Source organism: Cervus elaphus, chromosome 9 (genome assembly GCF_910594005.1).
Source record: "Cervus elaphus chromosome 9, mCerEla1.1, whole genome shotgun sequence".
Lineage (NCBI taxonomy): Eukaryota > Metazoa > Chordata > Mammalia > Artiodactyla > Cervidae > Cervus > Cervus elaphus.
In genome coordinates, this window is record NC_057823.1 from 17476119 (window position 1) to 17498355 (window position 22237).

Here is a 22237-nt window from a genome sequence, read left to right on the forward strand (position 1 = left end):
TAAAACACCAATACTTTGGCCACCTGATGTGACGAGCCAACTCATTGGAAAAGACCTTGATGCTGGGCAAGATTGAAGGCGGGAGAAGGGGGCGGTGGAGGATGAGATAGTCAGGTAGCATCACCAACTCAATGAACATGAATTTGAGCAAACTCTGGGAGACAGCGAAGGACAGAGGAGCCTGGCATGCTGCAGTCCAAGGAGTCACAGAGTCAGGCACGACTGAGCGACTGAACAACAACCAATCGTTGACGATCTCGAGGTGGTCTCCCATTGCCGGCGTGCAGTGCTGAGGTGGAGTATTTGAGGGACAGCTAAATCCTGAGCCACCGTCTGCCAAGGGTGATACTTGTAACTGAGTTCTTATCCCGGTCTTCATCCCTCTTGCCCTTCTCTTCCAGGTAGCTGATCTCCTCATCCCAAGAGAAAGGACATGTGTGTGTATGTGTGTGTGTGTGTGTGTGTGTGTGTGTGTGTGTGTGTGTGTGTGAGAGAGAGAGAGGTGGGCACCCCTACTCCATCACCTCCATCTCTGAGGCCTTTGACCTGCCTCCCGTGCCTCTGATCTGAGCTCCAGAGAGGGACCTTCTTGAGGACATTTATGGCGCTCAGGGTTCATCCACTCGCCCCATCCTTGAGGCCACGCCCCCTTCTGACCTGGAGTTCCTGCCCCAGTTAAATCTCTCCTCACTCGCCCTGCCTCTGCAAAAGTCCATTTCCCACATGGTGCCAAGAGAGAAACTAAAACCCAAATCAAAAGTATTTGCAACTCATATATCTGATAAGGGATTAATATCTAGATTGTAAGGAATTCCTACAACTCAACCACGACAAACTCAATTCAAAAATGGGCAAAGGGGACTTACCTGGTGGTCCTGTAGTTGAGACTCCACACTCCCAATGCAGGGGCCCAGGTTCTATCCCTGGTCAGGGAACTAGATCCTACATGCTGCAATGAAAAGACCCTGTATGTCACAGCTAAAATCCGGTGCAACCAAATAAATAAATATTTTCTAAAAAATAAAAAATGGGCAAAGGACTCAAGTAGATCTCCAAAGAAGTTATAGCCAATAGACATACAAAAAGATGCTTGACATCACGAGCCACTAGGGAAATGCAAATCAACACCACAGTGAGATAGCTCTTCCACTTGTCATGATGACAACTCTCAAAAACACAAAACAAAACAGAAAGTAGCAAGTGTTGGTGACGATGTGGAGAAACAGAGCCATCGTATTCTGTTGGCAGGAATATAAAATGGTGCAACCACTGTAGGAAAGAGTTTGATGGTTTCTCAAAAAGTTAAGCATAGAATTAAATGATTTTGCACTTCCACTCCTAGATATACAGACCCTCAAAGAATTGAAAGGGCTTCTCTTATAGCTCTGTCGGTAAAGAATCTGCCTGCAATGCAGGTTCGATTCCTGGGTCAGGAAGATCTCCTGGAGAAGGTAATGGCAACCCACTCCAATAATCTTGTCTGGGGAATCCCATAACAGAGGAACCTAGAGGGCTACAGTCCATGAGGTTGCAAGAATTGGACACTACTTAGTGACTAAACCACCACCAACAATGAATTGAAAAGGAAGATTCTAACAGATACTTGCCCACCAATGTTCAGAGCAGCATGATTCAGACTAACCAAAGGGTGGAAGCAACCCAAATTCTGCCCATCGACAGAAGAATGGATAAATAAAGCATTTATAAATGGATAAATGAAGCATAGCCACACACTGGAATATTACTCAGCCTTAAAAACAAGTGAAATTCTGACACATGCTACATGGATGAACCTCAAAAACATTATGTTAAGTGAAATAAGTCAGACACAAAAGAAGAAATATTCCACTTATACGAGGTCCCTAGAATAGGCAAATTCATAGAGAAATTAGAAGGGTGAGTACCAGGGGCTAGAGGGAGAAGGAAATGGGGAGTTAGTATTTAATGAGGGCAGTTTGTTTTGGGGGGGATGAAAAAGTGCTATAAACAGATTTTGATGGTGACTGTAGAATATCATGAATGTATTTAATGCCACAGAATTATGTACTGAAACCACTTGCGTGTGCTTAGTTGCTGAGTCACATCCAACTCTTTGTGACCCCATGGACTGTAGCCCACCAGGGTCCTCTGTCCATGGGATTCTCCAGGCAAGAATACTGGAGTGGGTTGCCAGTCCCTTCTCCAGGGGATCTTGCCAACCCATGGATCAAACCCCCTTCTCCTGTGTCTCCTGTTTTGCAGGTGCATTCTTTACCCACTGAGCCATCAGGGAAGCCTCTTAAATCATTTTAAAATGGTTAAAATGACAACATTCATATTCATAACATTCAAAATAAAATAATAAAATAAAGCGACATCCACCTATTTTGATTTGTGTCCAAAACATGAGATGGATTGACAGATGAATGGACAGATAGATGGAGAGACACAGTATGATAAAGAAAATGTAGCACCATGGTAATTATGGAACCTATGGGCCTTCCTGGTGGCTGAGTTGGTAAAGAATCCACCTGCAATGCGGGAGACCTGGGTTCAATCCCTGGCCTGGGAAGATCCCCTGGAGGAGGGCATGATGACCTACTTTAGTATTCTTGCCTGGAGAATCCCCATGGACAGAGGAGCCTGGCGGGCTACAGGCCATGGGGTCACAAAGAATGGGACACAACGGAGCGACTAAGCACAGCACATGAATATTCACTGTACTCTTTTTCCAACTTCTCTGAATGTTTGTAACCTTTCAGATAAAATGTTGGAAAAGAAAACCTGCCTCTTGATTGATCAGGTGGCGGCTTGTGTCATAAAAGGAGGGACAAACATCCCCTGAGTGTCACCTGCTGAGAGGACTCACGGCCCTCTGTGAGAGAGACTTGCCCCCAAACTGGACACGGAACCTGACGCTTGGTTGGTCAAACTGAGAACAGAGGAATATGTTAAACTACACCACAAGGACACCAGTAGACTGGTGAAGTCTACAGTACAAACAGCTTAGTTTCTTCAACAAAGATGTTGCAAGGGGGGAAAAGGAAGAAGAGGAACCCAAAACTTAACAGGAACTTGCCTCCAACCAGAAGCAGTGCATGAACCTTGTTTGGATTGTTAATAAACATTTATTTATTGATTTTACTTACCTATTGGCTGTGCCGGGACTTAGTCATGACATGTTGGCTCTAGTTCCCTGACCGGGGATAGAACGTGAGGCCCCCTACTTTGGGAGTACAGAGTCTTAGCCACTGAACCACCAGGGAAGTCCCCTGTTTGGATTCTTATTTCAATGAACTGTAAACAACCATTCATCAAATATTGAAGAGACAATTGGGAAAATCTAAACACTCTAAACTATATAATGATATTGAGGGATGACTGTTTAAACTTCTCAATTGTGACAATGACATTGTTAGTTATTGCTTGTGGTAACATCTCTCAAGATATATACCAGTTTTAACAGATGAAATGCCATGATTTCTGGGATTTGCTTCCAAATGATCCAGTGGCATGGGTCAAGTTGAAACAAGACTGGCCATGGGGAGACTTCCCTGGTGGTCCAGTGGCCAAGACTCTGGGCTCCCAATGCAGGGGGCCCAGGTTTAATCCCGGGTCAGGGAACTAGATCTCACATGCTGCAACGAAGCTCCCAAGTGCTACAACTAAGACCCAGTATAGCCAAAAAAAAAAAAAAAAAGATGAGCCATGAGTATTAGAAGATGTTGATGCTGGCTGCTGGTTAAGTGTGCATGTGTTAAGTGAAGCTAAGTCGCTTCAGTCCTGTCCTACTCTTTGAGACCCTATGGATCATAGCCCTCCAAGGACTGAACCCGCATCTCTTGGGTCTCTTGGATTGGCAGGTGGGTTCTTTACCACTAGCACCACCTGGGAAGCCCTTCTTGGTTAAGCGTAGGTTCATTATATTATTCTCCCTGGTTTTGAATATGCTTTAAGTTGTCCATAATAAAAGTTTAAAAAAGGTAGCTGCCCGATGCAAACTACTATATATAGAATGGATAAGCAACAAGGTCCTGAGATCAGATCAAGGAGCTCACCTTCTCCCACACATACATCAAAAATATACAACCTAGAAGGGTGGGATGGAGTGGGAGATGCGAGTGAGGTTCAACATGGAGGGGACACATGTATACTTGTGGCTGATTCACATTGATGCATGGCAGACACCAACACAATATTGAAAAGCAATTATCCTTCAATTAAATACAAATAAAGAAAAAATAACATCTACAGGGAATTCCCTGGCAGTCCAGTGGTTAGGACTCTGTGTTTCCACAGCAGGAGACATGGGTTTAATCCCTGTATTTAGTCGCTCAGCCATGTCTGACTCTTTGCAATCACTATGGACTGTAGCCTACCAGGCTCCTCTGTCCATGGAGATTCTCCAGGCAAGAATACTGGAGTGGGTTGCCATGCCCTCCTCAATCCTTGGGGGAACTAAAATCTCAGCTGCTGCCTCGCTGGAAAAAAAAAAAGTCTACAGAACACTGGCAGATGTCAGACTTCTAAAAGGGCAAGAAAATCTCCACGTAACTGGGTAGGACAAAAGGAAAAAAGAGAAAAACAGCAAGGTCCTACTGTATAGCATGGGGAACTCTACCCAACATCCTGTGATAAACCATAAGGGAAAGCAATTTTTAAAAAAAAAGAATGCAATAAAAAAAAAAAAGCTGCCCAAGAAAAAGCCAAGATAATTTTGAAAAAAGAATGAGCAGAGACCTGCCTTACCAACCATCGAAATATTTTCTGGTGGCAACGACTTTCTAAATTACTGGGTTAGATTGTGCAGCTGTTCCCACTGGGAATCTATCTTGCAGGTGCCCTTGAACGTGGGGGAAGCCATGTGAGCACACAGTCACTCACTGTAACAGCAGCACGTGTGCGGCAAAGGATTAGGAATGACTACATGAACCTTGGCAGGGAACAAACGCTGGTAATTTTTTTTTCTTAAGTGCTTTCTTTTTAAAGATTTATTCATTTTTGGCTGCACTGGGTCTTCGTTGCAGCTCAGGGCTTTTCTCCAGTTGTGAGTGGGGGGCTGCTCTTAGCTGTGGTGCCTGGGCTTCTCATCGTTGCAGAGCCCGGGCTCAGCAGTTTCAGTTCCCAGGCTCTAGAACACAGGCTCAGTAGTTGTGACACATCAGCTTAGCTGTTTCGTAGCATGTGGGATCTTCCCGGGCCAGGGATCGAACCCATGTCGCCTGCACTGGTAGGCAGATTCTGTCACTGAGCCACCAGGAAAGCCCACTGATGCCTTTTGAATGATGAGTTACAACACAACCATAAAATAGAAAGCTTGCCTCCAAGACCTGTTATGTGGGGGCTTCGGTGGGGGGGGGGAATAGGTTAGAGCTCTAGATAGCAGTGCCTATTATTCTTTTTGCGAATGATGGGAAAACATGTGTACAGATTGCCTTATGTCTGGATGAAATGTGTCTAGAAGCCAGAACAGGAAACCAGATGACATTAGTTGTCTCCCAGGGAGGTGACAAGGGTGGCTGAAGGACAGAGAAGGGAAACATTTCAGTACTTATGTCAATATTACCCATCCAAAAAAAAGAGGGGGGGAGAATTTAGAATTATACTGAATACTTTAATTATTTTAAAATTAACCTAATCAACCTTTTACTTTTTATGTATTTATTTAAAAAATATTTACTTGGCTGCAGCAGGTCTTAGTTGCTGGCTGGTGGGAGCTTCGATCTTCATTGCAGCACATGAGATCTCTAGTTGCTGCCTGTGAACTCTTAGTGTGGTATGTAGGATCTAGTTTCCAGACCAGGGAATTGAACCTAGGCCCCCCTGCACTGCGATTGTGGAGGATTAGCCATTGGACCACCAGGGAATTCCCTGATTATTTAATTTTAAAAGCCATTGGACGAAATTCCCTGGCGGCCCAGTGGTTAGCACTCTGTGGTTTCACCACTGTGGGCCTGGGTTTAATCCCTGCTTGGAGATCTAAGATCCTGCAAGTTGCATGTATAGCCAGAAAAAAGAAGAGAAAAAACTGTTATAAAAAGAAAATAACACTAGATTCATGTGAAGTTGTCCAGTCAGGAAAGCTGCAATGCAGAGGGTCTTGAGAAATCCCTAGGGAAAGAAATTTAACTGTCTTCCACAATGTAGCTTCCCTGGCAGCTCAGCTTGTAAAGGATCTGCCTGCATTGCAGGGGCCACTGGCTCGATTCCTGGGTGGGGAAGATCTGCTGGAGGAGCAACTGGTTACCCACTCCAGTATTCTTGGGCTTCCCCAGTGGCTCAGCTGGTAAAGAATCCACCTGCAATGTGGGAGACCTGGGTTCAATCCCTGGGTTGGGAAGATCCCCTGGAGAAGGGAAAGGTTACTCATTCCAGTATTCTGGCCTGGAGAATTCCATGGACTATATAGTCCACAGGGTCAAAGAGAGTCAGATACGACTGAGAGACTTTCATTTCACAATGTAGCTGACCCATCTCAAGAACACCCATTAAGCAGAAATAAGTGGCAAACACCAGATTAATAATAATATCAAATGTTTATTAAGCACTTGTTTGCATATCTCTCTGGTAAGCATTTGATGACCTTACTAGCTCTTTACATTAGTCCTACAAGGCAGCATGATCTCCAAGCTGTCCAAGGCACCCTCAAGAGTCTTCTCTAGCACAATTTGAAAGCATCAGTTTTTTGGCATTCAGCCTTCTTTATGGTCCAGCTCTCACATGGACATCATGCTCCTTAAAGGAAATCAACCCTGAATATTCATTGGAAGGACTGATGCTCAAGCTCCAATACTTTGGCCACCTGATGTGAAGAACTGACTCACTGGAAAAGACCCTGATGCTGGGGAAGACTGAAGGCAGGAGGAGAAGGGGGTGATGGAGGATGAGATGGTTGGATGGCATCACCGACTCAATGGACATGAGTTTGAGCAAACTCTGGAATATGGTAAAGGACAGGGAAGCCTGGCATGCTGCAGTCCATGGGGTTGCAAACAGTCAAACTGAACAACAGTAACTGAACAACAACGAGGCAGCAAGCAGGAACATTCCCAAGTTCATAGTTGAGAGCTCAGGCTCAAAGAGGGGAAGCCATGTGCCTGAGGTCACACAGTGAGAAAAGGGTGAAACTGGCAATGTTATCTACATGGCATGTGGTCCCCCAATCCTTCGTTGATATATTTGACATATATCTTGAGGGCCTTCTGTGTTCTAGGCACTGGTCTATATTGCTGGCTGGTTATTTAGCAGTGAGCAAAGGCTGAAGACTTGAATCCTGATTCTTCTGCTGTGAGTGTCTGGCCCTAGGTGCAGTCCTCAGAGGAGCAGATCCTTGCTGAAAAAGGGCCCAGGGACCACACCTCTAGCAGAGGAAATCAGTTTATACCCTGTTAGGCGAGATAGTGGGCTCAAAGGACAGGAGATAGGGGAGGGCAGAAAGATCAGATTCGGGACTTCCATGGTGGTCCAGTGGTTAAGACTCCACACTTCCACTGCAGGAGACATGGGTTTGATCCCTGGTTGGGGAACTAAAGTCCCACATGCTTTGAGTGGCGTGACCAAAAAAAAAAAAAAAAATCAAATTCAAGAGCCTGGTTAGCTCCTTGCTTGTCCTGGGCCCCTCAGGAGTCTGTGTCAAGCTCATGACTTTGGAAGGGTCCATGATTTGAATGTTGTGTCCCTTTAAAATTCCCATGTGGAAATCCTAAATTCCAAAAATGGGGCTTCCCAGGTGGCTCAGTGGTAAAGAATCTGCCTGCCAATGCAGGAGACACAGGAGATGCAGGTTTGATTCCTGGGTCAGAAAGATACCCTGGCATAGGAAATGGCAACCCATTCAGGATTCTTGCCTGGAAAATTCCATTGACAGAAAAGCCTGGTGGGCTACAGCCTATAAGACTGCAGAGAGTTGGACATGACTGAGCACACACATGTATGCATGCACGCACATGTGCACACACACACACACACACAAAGTGATGGTATTAGGAGGTGCATAGGTCATGAGGGTGGTGCCTTCCTGAATGTGATTAGTGCCTTTATAAAAGAGGCTCCAGAAAGATGCCTTGCCCCCTTCCACCTTGTGAGGACACAGTGAGAAGGCATAGGCTATGAACCAGGAAGAGGGCTTTTACCAAAATTCAACCATGTTGGTGCCTTGATCTTGGACTTCCTAGCCTCCAGAACCATGAGAAATGAATTTCTGTTGTTTATAAACCACTCGGTCTGCAGTATTTTGTTATTGCCGTCCAAACGGAGTAAGTCTAGGAAAGTCAGTTCACCGGGGTGGGGTCTCCCGATAGTGGTAAGGCACAGGGAGTCGGTGAGGCTGGCCTCCCACCTGGAGCTCCTCTTAGGTTAAGGACCAGGAGTTGCTCTCAGTGGTGCTGTCTGCTCCAATCCCCTCAAACAGAGCTGCTGGTGGGCTTCAGCAGACACTGAACACTGAGGGGGCCTGGCCTTGGTATTTCTCGTGGTATGATCTGAGGATGGGTACGAGGTTCTGGAAGGTCGGGCGGAATGAGGCCTCTGCCTTCCAGCAGTCCTTCATGAGGGAATAGATCTGGGGAAAGGAAAAAGTCTGTTATAGCAGTGCAAACGGGGTAGGTCTAGGAAAGTCAGTTCACTGGGGTGGGGTCTCGGGATAGCGGTAAGGCACTGGGAGTCAGGGAGGCTGGCTTCACCAGGTCGGGAGCTCCACTCTCTCCCTGGTCCGATAGTGGGGAAGGGGGGAAGGGAGGGTCTCACCTCAGAGGGGCATCTCTCTGGTTGTGGCAGCCTCTCCCCTCGTTCCAGCAGCTCCGTGAGCCTCAGCACAGTCATCTGCCCCTGGGTGAGGCCTATGAGCTCGATGAATTTCTACAGAAGAAACAAGAGCAGCTGTTTTTTTTTTTTTTTCTTCTTTTTTTTTTCTTCGAGCAGCTGTTTTTTAAGAGGTAAAGCTGCCTCAACAGAGGTCAGGAGCCGGGAGCCGGATGGCAGGGATTCTAAGGGACCCTCGGGGGCCAATAGAGAATGAGATGGTTGGATGGCATCACATCAATGGACATGAACTCGGGCAAACTTCAGGAGATGTGAGGGACAGGGAAGCTTGGCATGCTTCAGTTCATGGAGTTGCAAGAAGTCAGACATGACTTGGCAACTGAATAACAACCATTTCTCAGCTGTATAACTTTAGACTTATGACTTCATCTCTCTGGGCCTTGGTTCTCTCATCTGTAAAATGGGTGATAAAAGCTACAACCTGGCATTATTATGAAGTTGGAGAAAACTTTTTTTTCTTCTTTTTTGGCCACACCATGTGACATCTGGGATCTTAGTTCCCCCACCAGGGATTGAACCTGCACCCCCTGCATTGGAAGCAAGGAGTCTTAACCATTGGGCCACCAGGGAAGTCCCTAGATAAACTAATATTCATAATGTAAGTCTGGATTAGATGTTTGGTGTTATTATTAAGCCTCCCAGCTAGTTGTTTTTGCCTGTCGAGAATCTTATTTTCTCTTCTCCTATATACGCACTCTGATTGGCTTTGGGCATAAAGCCCTTGCATACTCCAGGCTCCTCCTCTCAGTCCAGAACTACACAGTGAGTGGCTTCCTCGAGGGCACGTGAACCAAGCTGGACCAGTCAGAGAGTCCTGAATCATGCTGGAAAGAGAAAGATCCTTCTCCTCTCAGCTAGGTCCACTGTGGCCAAAGCAGAGGGCAGACTTGCCTTTTTTTTTTTTTTTTTTAAGGGAAGGCCCACTTGAGAAATGCTGTGCTGTGCTGTGCGTAGTCACCCAGTCGTTTCCGACTCTTTGCGACCCCGTAGGCTGTAGCCTGCCAGACTCCTCTGTCCATGGAATTCTCCAGGTAAGAATACTGGAGTGGGTTGCCAAGCTCTCCTCCAGGGGATCTTCCCAACCCAGGGATCAAACTCAGGTCTGCCACATTGCAGGCAGATTCTTTACTGTCTGAGCCACCAGGGAAGCCCATGAATACTCCAGTGGGTAGCCTATTTCCAGGAATCGAACTGGAGTCTCCTGCATTGCAGGCAGATTCTTTACCAGCTGAGCTACCTGGAAAGCCCCAAGAAATGCTAACAGTGGTTAAGACACCACACCCCACTGCATGGGGCACAGGTTCAACCCCTGTCACGGATCTAAGATCCCTCATGCTGAGTGGTGTGGTGGGGAAAAAAAAAAAAGCTACCACAGAGAACAGCAGAGTCAAGAGATGGAGAAAACTGGGTTCCTAATGGCATCTGACGATCTAGATCAAGCCATGTTTCCACCGTCCCCCCTGGGGTTTGCAAATGGCAGAATTAGCTGTTCCTATTTGAGTGAGTTTCTGTCACAGTCAAAGCCCTTTGCAGTGTAAGTGGCCAACTTTACAGAATAGGACTGTGAGGCACACCCATGGGGTTGGTGTTCGGGCCTGGCTCTCACCGAAGGGGGGCTCTGGCTGGAGTCACAGTAGGTCAGCAGCTCATACATGAGGACCCCAAAGGACCAGACGTCCGATGCATAGTAGAACTTACACTCCTTCAGGCACTCCGGGGCATACCTGGGGAGAAAGGGCACTCAAGCCATGGGCCAGGCCAGATTGGAGTCCTTATCTGAGGCTCAGGAGCCCTGTGGCCCCAGTTAGGGCCCCACCCTTAAGAGTGGCGGGGCAGGGTCACTGAACCCAGGCCCTGTCGTCTGGGACCCCAGCATCTATCTACTCCACCCTGTCTGCTCCGGGTGACCGTGGCGCCGCCCACCCACCCCTTCCGCTGGGTCCCGCCTGGTTACCAGAACACAGGACTGTCCCCATCCTCGCGCACGCAGTAGTACTCGTGGCCCTCGGGCACGGCCTTGGTGAGGCCGAAGTCCCCAATCTTGACCAGCCTGTTGTTGTCCAGCAGCACGTTGCGCGCGGCCAGGTCTCGATGCACGTAGTGCTGTGTGTGCAGGTAGGCCATGCCCTGGGGGCGGGGCGAGTCTGGCTCAGGGGGGCAGGGCCTGGCCGAGGAGGCGTGACCAGGATGGCACGGACCAGGCGTGAGAAGTGGGCAGGATGGCAGATGGGGCGGGGGCAGAGCCAGACAGCAGAGGAGGGGCCGCAAGGGGGCGCTCGCGGGCAGGGGGCGAGGGAATCAGGAGGAGCCAGGCGCGGGGCGGGACCACGTCAGCGGTGGGAATGACATGGGTTGGGGGGTCTGGGCCGGCAGGGGTGTGGCCCGACAATGGACGATTTGTTGGATGGACAAGGATGGAGGAGAGCCCGCCCAGGGATTGCGGGTCGAGGCCAGCAGAGGGGATGGAAGCTCAGGCCAGGCCAAAGAGGGGGCAGGTTCTGGGAGTAGGGGCGGGCTGGCCCACCTCGCAGATCTGCAGGGAGAAGAGCAGCAGCTGGACCAGCCCGACATTGTGCCGGGGCAAGTAGTCTCGGAGACTGCCCAGGGGCATGTATTCCATGACCAGCTGTACCGACTTCTCGCCTGACACCAGAGAGGGGCAGCTGATAAGGGTGGTGGAGGCTAGGACAGCGGGCTGTCCACCCTGCACCCCCTAATCCTAAAGTGGGGAGGGAGAGCCAAGACCCGTCCACACTAGGACCGGTCCTCAGCGGGGACCATCAAATCTCGACCCGTCCCCTGGCAAGGGAGCTGACATGGCTCCCACCCATCCTGACCTCAGAAAAGTATCTCAGAATGGCAAGGAGGCCGCCCGGCCTCACCCACCTTGGTGTCCACAAAGTGCATCCTCTGCCTAGGACTGAGAGGCGGAGGTCATGACCAGGTCATGTTGGCCCCGCCCCCAAAGCCCCACCCACGCTCTAGTCCCGCCTCGTTACATTTCTGGGCCCCGCCTACCTTGGTCCTCGCAGCAGCCCTTGTACTTGACGATGTGCTTGTGGTAGAGGGTGCGTAGGATGTCGATTTCTCGCCTCCAGCTCGACCGGAGCTGGGGACCGCAGTCTGCCTTGAGGGCCTTCACGGCTACCATCTCACCAGTGCCGTCGTTGTTCGGGTCGTAGCAATACAGGCTGACCTTTCCGAAGTGACCCTGGCCGGAGTGTGCAGGAGGGTCAGCCCCACCCCAGCTCCCCAAGCCCACTTTCTAGGCAGGTCTATTTGGAAAATCCTAGGCCCCGCCTGCTCCTTGTTGATGGGGGCCTCTGGAAGCCGAGGCTTCCCTTTCAATTCCCTAGGGCCCCCCCTGAAGCTGAGGGTCTCTAAGACCAGAGATTTCTTACAGCCGAGGCCCTGCCGCCAGTCGTCCAGGCCCCACCCTGGGCATCCAGGTCCCGCCCTCACCTCACCCAGATCACGGATCTTTTTCAAATATCTCTTGTTGAAAACCGTGGGATCTGAAGCCAGTGAATCCGGGCTCACAGACAAGACATCAGCGAGATCTGGAAGAGCCACAGTGGGTGAGTCCAGACGACCGCCCTCTCCCCCAAAGAGCCCACACTTGGGGGCACAGAAAGCCGATGACTGCTACCCGCCCCCCGCTGCCCAGTTCTGATCCTCCAGACAAGGAAACTTTTTTTTGCAAGAGCTGAAAAATTCCATTTGTCTAAAATGCATAGTTGACTGCACCAAAACCGACACCTGGGATGTTTTGAGATTGAGTTAAGGGCACAAACTTTTCATTAACAACCAAAACATTTGCCAGGGTCTAATGCATCCAAAGAAGTTGTGGCTCTCCCTAAGCAAAACACAGAGCTGCGGGCGGGAGGGGGAGGGGCTTCCCTGGTGGTCCAGAGGTTAAGAATCTGCCTTGCAATGTAAGGGACACTGGCTTGATCCCTGGTCCAGGAAGATCTCTTGTGCTGCAGGGCAGTTAAGCCCCATGTGCCACAACTACTGAGGCCACACACTGCAATTAATGAAGCCCATGCACCTAGAATCAGTGTTCTGCAACAAGAGAAGCCATCGCAATGAGAAGCCCAAGCACCACATCTAGAGAATAGCCCCTGTTCACCACAACTAGAGAAAGCCCGTACATGCAGCAACGAAAGCCCACCACAGTCAAAAATTAAAAAAAACAAAATCTTGTTTTTTAAACGGAGAGCTTGGGTATCCCCTCCCCTCTGCTTAAGTAAATTAGAAACCTACACATACTCTAAGCCACTGTATGGAGACTTGGGGAAACCATGCCTGTGTCAGCAGGGATCCCATCCCTCCCTTCCTCCTCCAGGGTCCCCGCCCTGGCGCGGTGCTCACTCTGGGGCTGTAGCTGAGTGAAGTCACGCAGGATGGTGCGGAAGGACGGCCGCTGGGCTGGCTCGTAGGTCAGGCACTGGCTGGTGAGTGTGGCCAGCTCTGGGCACGAAGGCTCGGGCAGTTTGTGCTGCTTCTGGTAGAAGCGCTCTTTCTGGTGGGGAGGAGACTAGGAGTCAGTGTACGCCCTCAGTCTTGGTCCCGCAGGAGACGGAATCAAGTCCTCAGAGGGACAGGGTGGACCAGTCGGCTCCTTGTTCTTGTCATTTTACAGATGAGGCCACTGAGTCTCCACAAAGAGATGCAGAGCTGGCCATCACTGCAGAGTCTGGACTGGAACCCAAGTCCAGCCAACTGTGCTGTGCTGGAGCATCTCAACCTTGGCCTTTTCTGCTTGGATTTCCACCTGCCTCTGAGGATGGAAAGGAGGCAGCCAGGCCTCGTCCACCTTGGTGTCTACAAACAGCATCCTCCGCCTGGGACTGAGAGCCTCTAAATGTCCAGGTCCTACTGGCCCCACCCACCAACTCCCAGGAAGTTCCTATGGTCTTCAGCTCCCTGAATGCACTAAAGCCCCCCAACCTAGGCCGCCACTTAGGCTGCCCTTCCCAGCCTGGGACATTGTGGTACTTCTGCACTTGGATTAAAACCTCCTCTGGGAAGTCTTGTCCCACCCCTCAGCTGGGTCAGGGACATCCTCTGGGAACCCCTCCTCTTGACAGCCTGTGCTTCCTCCTTGATGGCCTGGACACACTGCCTAAAACAAAAGCCTGTGACCTGGGACGTCCCTGGTGATCCAGTGGTTAAGAATCTGCCTTCCAGTGCAGGGTATGTGGGTTCAATCCCTGGGTGGGGAACTAAAGATGCCACATGCCATTGGGCAACTAAGCCCATGCGCTGCAACCAGAGAAGCCTGTGTGCTGCAACTACTGAGCCTGTGTACTCTAGAGCTCAAACGCCACAACCAGAGACCTGGCACATGGCAGCGAAGACCCAGAGCACCCCAAAATTTAAAAAACAATCAATAATACATTAAAAACTATTACTTTATAAAAATAAATAAAGTATGTGACTGTCTGCCATGACCATGACCTTATGCGGCTTCCCAGGTGGCGTTAGTGGTAAAGAACCAGCCTGCTGACGCAGGAGATGTAAGAGTCGTGGGTTCGATCCCTGGATCGGGAAGATTCCCCTGGAGGAGAGCATGGCAACCCACTCCAGTATTCTTGCCTGGAGAATCCCATGGAGAGAAGAGCCTGGCGGGCTACAGTCTGTAGGGCTGCACAGAGTCACACACAACTGAAGCCACCGAACACGTACAACCTTATGAGGTCGGGACCGCATTTCACTGCAACTGACAGATGAAACTGATGGAGCCCCAGCAAGATGAAGCTGCACGGCCAGAGGGGAGGCAGCTCTGAAACCTGAAACGTGCCCTATGGATTCCTTGTGGGGTGCCAGCCCTCTTTGTGGGAAGGGCCCAGGGGTGCTCCGGCCATACCTCAGAGGGACTGCGGCCCTGCAGGGGGGCCTCGCCGTCGAAGCAGATCTCCAGGAGGGTGGCACCAAAGCCCCACTTGTCGGCTGCGGTGCTCAGGCTGTGGGCTCCACCAGACAGGCACTCGGGGGCTGTCCAGGGGATCCGCTCCACCCGCTCTGGGGGCCGGGGTCAGAGGTCAGCAAGGTAAAAGGAGTGGGGCAGCCCGTCCCTGTGCCCAGCACCTCCTGGGTCCTCACCCTCCCTGGAGAGGGCACTCAGGCCCACGCCGGGGTCGCTCAGCTTGATGAAGGGGCTGGTGCCCTCCGCCAGCCCCAGCCGTGCCAGCAGGATGTTCCGGCCACACACGTTGCCATGAACCAGGCTTTTGTCTTCCTGGAGTGGGGTGGAAAGGGGGCGTGGCCACTGGGAGCTATAGATCCTACCCCTACCCATCCCACATGGCCCATGTGAAAAAGACAATTGTGGTTATTATGGATATGGCAGTACATTGTCATAATGACAAGGCAGTCCAAGGTCCCCAGTGAGTCCTTCTTGTTTTCCCAGCACTGGAGGCCAAGGCTGTCAGACAGGGACAAAAGTCCAGAGGACCTCACTGTTGTCCTCAGCCAGTGTCAGGTAACTCCTGTCCCAGGGCCTTTGCATTGTCTGTTCCTGCTGCCTGGAATGCACTGCCCATAGATGTCCTCATACCCCCCACCCCTGCCCCACGTCATCTCCAGGTCCCCTTGGTGAGACCTTCCCCAACCCACCTAATTTAAGGCTTCACCTCTTCCCCAAACTGCAGCAAATCCTCATCTCCACCTCTGCTTTTTTCCCCACAGTTCTTGCTACTTTCTGACACATCATGTAATATACTTAATTATTACTGGGCTGGGCAAAAAGTCCATTCAGGTTTTTCTGTAAGATACTATGGAAAAGCCAGAACAGACTTTTTTTTTTTTAAGACTTTTTGACCAACCCAATATTTCTTGTTTAATCCCCCCCAAGTAAAATGCTAGCTTCCCCCAAGAATGGAGACCTCTGCCTATTTATTCTCTCCTGGGTCCCCAGGGCCTAGGACAGAGCCTGGCACACAGAGGATGTTCTGGAAATGGGTGACTGGACCAAAGGGGGCTGGGGATAAATGGCAAGAAAGAGCAAACAGAAGCAACTCCCTTAGGGTCTTGGATATCAAGCTGCGGAGTCAGGGGGACATGGGAGCCACAGGGGTGGGTGAGCAGAGGAGGTTCATGGAAAGATCTTGTGGGTAGAGGGGTGTGTTGAGGCCTCCATACCCAATGCAGGGGCTTCCCAGGTGGCACTAGTGGTAAAGAACCCGCCTTTCAATACAAGAGACATTAGGGATGTGGGTTCAATCCCTGGGTCAGGAAGATCCCCTGGAGGAGGGCATGGCAACCCACTCCAGTATTCTTGCCTAGAAAATCTCATGGACAGAGAAGCGTGGCAGGTTACAGTCCACAGGGTTGCAAAGAGCCAGACATGACTGAAGTGACTTAGCAAGCATGCTCTCCTGAATGTGGGGGCTGCCCTGGCCCTCACCACCCACCCAGGCCCAGCCTGCAGGCCACTCACCAGGTAGCTGAGGGCGCTGGCCAGCTGCTGGGCCACCGCCAACTTCCAGGCCAGGGGCACGCGGCCCCTCTCCCGCCGCAGCCACACGTCCAGGGGCCCGTGCTCCACATACTCGGTGACCATGATGTCTGCAAAGGCCCGGTCACTCTAGGTGCTGCACGCCCGCACACCCTCCAGAGTGCCGGGGGCAGGACCCAGGGGCTGCGGCTCCCCTGGGGCAGGGAACCAGGCAAGACCTGGCAGTGACTTTGGGGAGAACAGAAACGTGGGGTGGAGTGCAGGCTGAGGTGGGGACAGGATGAGGCCAAGGTGCAAGGTGGCATTGGGGTCCAGGGTAGGGCTACAGCAGAGAGGAGGCTGAGGGTAAGTGATGGAGGTCAGGAGGGGCCTGGGGAGCCAGGGGAGGGGCAGACGATTGGAGGGAGAGGAGCTGGAGGTTGGAGCCTGAGTGACACTTGGATCCCCCAGGGCTGGGGTACCTGTGCACTGGGAGGGGTGCGGGGTCAGCACACGGGCCAGTATCGGGGAGAAAGCAGGAGAGATGGGCCTTTGGGTCTGGAGGCTACCCATGGCCACCCTATACAATGAAGTACATGCAGAGGAGGCGGGGTGGAGGATCAGGGGCTGAGGTCTGGGAAGACAGGCCAGCAAGGCTGGGGTCTGCTGGGGTCCCAGCATAGAAGGGGTCAGAAGGTACACAAGGGTGGGACTGCAGAGGTGTCTGGTGGTGAAGGGAATTTGGGATGCAGTCTGGAGTCAGAGTGGAGGTGGAGGGTCGGGGGGTAGCCAGGGATCAGGGTGCAGGTAAGGGTTAAAGTGCAGACAGGGTTCAGGGTGTAGGTGAGAGTTGAACAGGCACAGACTGGGGGGTGGTCAGGGCTCGGCGTGTAGGTCCAGGGGTCAGGGTACAGTCAGGGATAAGGATGAAGGTCAGGAGTATAAGCGGGGCCGGGCTGTCAACGGGGCGGGGATGTTGGGGGCCCGTGTGTCGGGGGAGGGGACAGGCCACTCACTCTCGGAGCCGTGCACGAAGACGCCGTGCACGAAGACCAGGTGCACGTGGCAGACCTGGCCCATGAGGCTGGCCGTCTCGTAGAAGGCCTGCGGGGACGGGGCAGGTCAGGGGGCCACAGACCCCTTCATCCTGCCCCCAGTCCCCCGGCCGCGCTCACTCACCAGGGCGATGTCGTGGTGACTGGGGTCTAGCACCTTGAGTACCACACGCAGCTTCTGCCCATGGTCCCCAGCGGGCACGGGGGGTTCCTCGCCATCCGCCTTGTCCTCCTCGGGGCCTCTGCCCCCCACTCGCAAGAGGCCCTCATACACGTTGGTCCTTGTGCCCTGGCCCAAGTGGGACAGCTAGGGGAAGGTGGAGGGGAAGATCTCCATGACAACGGCTTAAGGCTGCCTCTCTGGTGCCCCATACCTTCAGGGTTCCTTCCCCCCCATCCCACCCCCCATCCCCTATCCCAGTCTCACCCCCCCCAGCCAGCTCCCCCCATGCCCCCCACCCCCCCACCCCTGCCACGCACCTGGGTGATGTCTTCCTGGCGGATCCGGTAGAAGCTGAGATGACTGAGATTGAGCGGTCTGGTGCTGGCCTGAGGCCCACGTGTGACGATGAGGTTGGAGATCTCTGGGGGTGGGAGTGGTCCCTGAGGGCTGTCACAGATGGGCGAGGCCTCCCCCCACCCCAATTCCCTCGAGGCGCCCCCATCTCCGTACCTCCCGGCCGGGGCAGGCAGCAGCGACGCAGGGAAAAGCAGTCGTCGCCGGCCCGCAGCGAACAGTCCTGCAGGGCGGCCCGCAGGTCCCGCACGCTGGGGAAAGATCGGCCCCAGCCCTCCAGCATGACTGTCCCGGCCCGGAGCTCAATGGGGAACTTCCGCAGGCGCAAGCCCTTGGTGCCGGGAGCCTGGAGCTGGCGGCGGCAGGGGTGGCGGCGGTGAGCAGGGGTCCAGGCAGGGAGCGCGCCCAGCCCCGGCCCAGGACCCCCGCCCCACGCCCACCTGGTCGCGCTGGGCCACTGTGAGGATGAGGCGGTGGAGGTGGCTGGTGCTCCAGTGGATAAGGTAGAGGCCAGCCTCGGGCTTCAGCTTGGCCAGCACAAATGGCTCCCTAGGGGGGTGGTGGGCAGGGAGCAGGGGACCATTAGGGCAGCTGGGGGCACTGCTGGACCCACGCCTGGCAACAAAGACACATAAAACCTGCCCAGCAGGGCACACTCCCAGGTGGGAGAAATGTCAGACGCTGTGTCTGAACACACACATGAAATGTCACACCGTCCCACGCATGAAAACTCACACACAGACATGGAACAGGCACACACTCGTGCATAATAACTGTCAGACACCGTGGCAAACAAGGCCACACACACACACACACAGGAAACAGCTGTCAGATGGCAGATGGACACACGCCCAGCCACAGACCCCACCACTAGCAGTTCAGTTCAGTTCAGTTCAGTTGCTCAGTCGTGTCCAACTCTTTGCGACCCCATGGACTGCAGTACATCAGGCCTCCCTGTCCATCACCAACTCCCAGAGTTTACCCAAACTCACGTCCATTGAGTCAGTGATGCCATCCAACCATCTCATCCTCTGTCGTCCCCTTCTCTTCCCACCTTCAATCTTTTCCAGCATCAGGGACTTTTCAAATGAGTCAGTTCTTTGCATCAGGTAGCCAAAGTATTGGAGTTTCAGCTTCAGCATCAGTCCAATGAATATTCAGCAATATTCCAATGAATATTCAGGACTGATTTCCTTTAGGATGGACTGGTTGGCTCTCCTTGCAGTCCAAGGGACTCTCAAGAGTCTTCTCCAACACCATAGTTCAAAAGCATCAATTATTCAGCCTTCATCTTTCTTTATGGTCCAACTCTCACATCCATACATGACTACTGGAAAAACCATAGCTTTGACTAGATGGATGTTTGTTGGCAAAGTAATGTCTCTGCTTTTTAATATGTTGTCTAGGTTGGTCATAACTTTTCTTAAGGAGTAAGCGTCTTTTAATTTCATGGCTACAGTCACCATCTGCACTGACTGGAGCCCAAAAAAATAAAGTCTGTCACTGTTTCCACTGTTTCCCCATCTATTTGACATGAAGTGATGGGACCGGATGCCATGATCTTAGTTTTCTGAATGTTGAGCTTTAAGCCAACTTTTTCACTCTCCTCTTTCACTTTCATCAAGAGGCTCTTTGGTTCGTCTTCACTTTCTGCCATAAGGGTGGTGTCATCTGCATATCTGAGGTTATTGATATTTCTCCCAGCAGTCTTGATTCCAGCTTGAGCTTCATCTGGCCTAGTGTTTCTCATGATGTACTCTGCATATAAGTTAAATAAGCAGGGTGACAATATACAGCCTTGACGTACTCCTCTTCCTATTTGGAACCAGTCTGTTGTTCCATGTCCATTTCTAACTGTTGCTTCCTGACCTGCATACAGATTTCTCAAGAGGCAGGTCAGGTGGTCCAGTATTCCCATCTCTTTAAGAATTTTCCAGTTTGTGGTGATCCACACAATCAAAGGCTTTGGCATAGTCAATAAAGCAGAAATAGATGTTTTCCTGGAACTCTCTTGCTTTTTCGATGGTCCAATGGATGTTGGCAATTTGATCTCTGGTTCCTCTGCCTCTTCTAAATCCAGCTTGAACATCTGGAAGTTAACTTGGTTCATGAACTGTTGAAGCCTCACTTGGAGAATTTTGAGCATTACTTTACTAGTGTGTGAGATGAGAGCAATTGTGTGGTAGTTTGAGCATTCTTTGGCATTGCCTTTCTTTGGTATTGGAAGGAAAACTGACCTTTTCCAGTTCTGTGGCCACTGCTGAGTTTTCCAGATTTGCTGGTGTACTGAGTGCAACCAGCACTTTCATAGCATCATCATTTAGGATTTGAAATAGCTCAACTGGAATTCCATCACTTCCTTTGTTCTTAGTGATGCTTCTTAAGGCCCACTTGACTTGGCATTCCAGGATGTCTGGCTCTAGGTGAGTGATCATACCATCATGAGTATCTGGGTCATGAAGATCTTTTTTGTACAGTTCTTCTGTGTATTCTTGCCACCTCTTCTTAATATCTTCTGCTTCTGTTAGGTCCATACCATTTCTGTCCTTTATTGAGCCCATCTTTGCATGAAGTGTTTCCTTGGTATCTCTAATTTTCTTGAAGAAAAATCTCGTCTTTTCAATTCTATTGTTTTCCTTATTTCTTTGCATTGATCGCTGAGGAAGGCTTTTTTTTTTTAAATTAGTTGGAGACTAGTTACTTTACAATATTGTAGTGGTTTTTGCCATACATTGACATGAATCGGCCATGAATTTACATGTGTTCCCCATCCCAATTCCCCCTCCCGCCTCCCTCTCCATCCCATCCCTCTGGGTCTTCCCAGTGCACCAGCCCTGAGCACTTGTCTCATGCATCCAACCTGGGCTGGTGATCTGTTTCACCCTTGATAGTATACTTGTTTCAATGCTATTCTCTCAGAACATCCCACCCTCGCCTTCTCCCACAGAGTCCCAAAGTCTGTTCTGTACATCTGTGTCTCTTTTTCTGTTTTGCATATAGGGTTATCATTACCATCTTTTAAAATTCCATATATATGCGTTAGTATACTGCATTGGTCTTTATCTTTCTGGCTTACTTCACTCTATATAATGGGCTCCAGTTTCATCCATCTCATTAGAACTGATTCAAATGAATTCTCTTTTTTTTTATCCCCCCCCCCCCAAATGAATTCTCTTTAATGGCTGAGTAATATTCCATTGTGTATATGTACCATAGCTTCCTTATCCATTCGTCTGCTGATGGGCATCTAGGTTGCTTTGAAGAAGGCTTTCTTATCTCTCCTTGCTATTCTTTGGAACTCTGCATTCAAATGGGTATATTGTTCCTTTTCTCCTTTGCTTTTCGCTTCTCTTCTTTTCACAGCTATTTGTAAGGCCTCATCAGACAGCCATTTTGCATTTTTGCATTTCTTTTTCCTGGGGATGGTCTTGATCCCTGTTTCCTGTACAATGTCATGAGCCTCCGTCCATAGTTCATCAGGCACTCACTCTATCAGATCTAATCCCTTGAATCTATTTCTCACTTCCACTGTATAACTGTAAGGGATTTGATGTAGGTCATACCCGAATGGCCTAGTGGTTTTCCATACTTTCTGCAATTTAAGTATGAATTTGGCAATAAGGAGATCATGATCTGAGCCACAGTCAGCTCCTGGTCTTGTTTTTTGCTGACTGTATAGAGCTTCTCCATCTTTAGCTGCAAAGAATATAATCAATCTGATTTCAGTGTTGACCCTCTGGTGATGTCCATGTGTAGAGTGTTCTTGTGTTGTCGGAAGAGGGTGTGTGCTATGATCAGTGCTTTCTCTTGGCAAAACTCTATCAGCCTTTGCCCTGCTTCATTCTGTACTCCAAGGCCAAATTTACCTGTTCCTCCAGGTGTTTCCTGACTTCCTGCTTTGACTTCCTACTTCCTACTCGTGTCGCCACTCCCAGGGTGACTCACAACACAGGCTGGCACACACGCGAAGGTCAAAGATCACAGACACGGCTGCTCCCGCAGTATAACCTGACAGCCCCAGGGGCTGGCCTCCCAGACCCAGAGGTGAGCATGGTCACAAACACAAACAGGGCCGCAAGGTGACGTAGCCCCACGGGCCCCGGCAGCCACACAGACTGAATGCTTGCGTCCCCCTAAAGTCGTGTTGGACTTCCCTGGTGCCTCAGCAGATAAGGATCCACCTGCCAATGCAGGGGACACGGGTTTGATCCCTGCTCGGGAAGAATTCCACATACTATGGAGCAGCTAAGCCCACAGGCCCCAACTACTGAACCCTGCTAGCCCTAGAGCCTGTGCTCCACAACAAGAGAATTCCGGGCAATGAGAAGCCCGTACACCACAACTAGGGAGTAACCCCTGCTCACCGCAACTAGAGAAGAGCCTGACTAAAGCAACGGACACCCAACACAGCCAAAACTAACTAAA

At 50.9% G+C, this 22237-nt stretch overlaps 1 protein-coding gene across 7 annotated transcripts in view; it reads right to left on the reverse strand.

Annotated features, from left to right (window-relative positions):
* Positions 1 to 6496: 6496 nt before the first annotated feature.
* The window catches only part of TYK2 (tyrosine kinase 2), a 29587-nt gene continuing 13846 nt past the window's right edge, over positions 6497 to 22237 (reverse strand). For all 7 annotated transcript variants that reach the window (XM_043911473.1, XM_043911469.1, XM_043911471.1 and 4 more), the window contains 16 exons: positions 18253 to 18361; positions 17969 to 18164; positions 17776 to 17879; positions 17420 to 17602; positions 17257 to 17344; positions 16244 to 16371; positions 14908 to 15043; positions 14672 to 14826; positions 13174 to 13324; positions 12262 to 12359; positions 11818 to 12010; positions 11324 to 11442; positions 10754 to 10926; positions 10406 to 10523; positions 8725 to 8835; positions 6497 to 8539 (listed from right to left, as the gene is read on the reverse strand). In XM_043911473.1, the coding sequence (XP_043767408.1) occupies positions 8405 to 8539; positions 8725 to 8835; positions 10406 to 10523; positions 10754 to 10926; positions 11324 to 11442; positions 11818 to 12010; positions 12262 to 12359; positions 13174 to 13324; positions 14672 to 14826; positions 14908 to 15043; positions 16244 to 16371; positions 17257 to 17344; positions 17420 to 17602; positions 17776 to 17879; positions 17969 to 18164; positions 18253 to 18361 (2197 nt within the window). In that variant the 3' untranslated portion in view covers positions 6497 to 8404. The remainder of the gene's footprint in view (positions 8540 to 8724; positions 8836 to 10405; positions 10524 to 10753; positions 10927 to 11323; positions 11443 to 11817; positions 12011 to 12261; positions 12360 to 13173; positions 13325 to 14671; positions 14827 to 14907; positions 15044 to 16243; positions 16372 to 17256; positions 17345 to 17419; positions 17603 to 17775; positions 17880 to 17968; positions 18165 to 18252; positions 18362 to 22237) is intronic.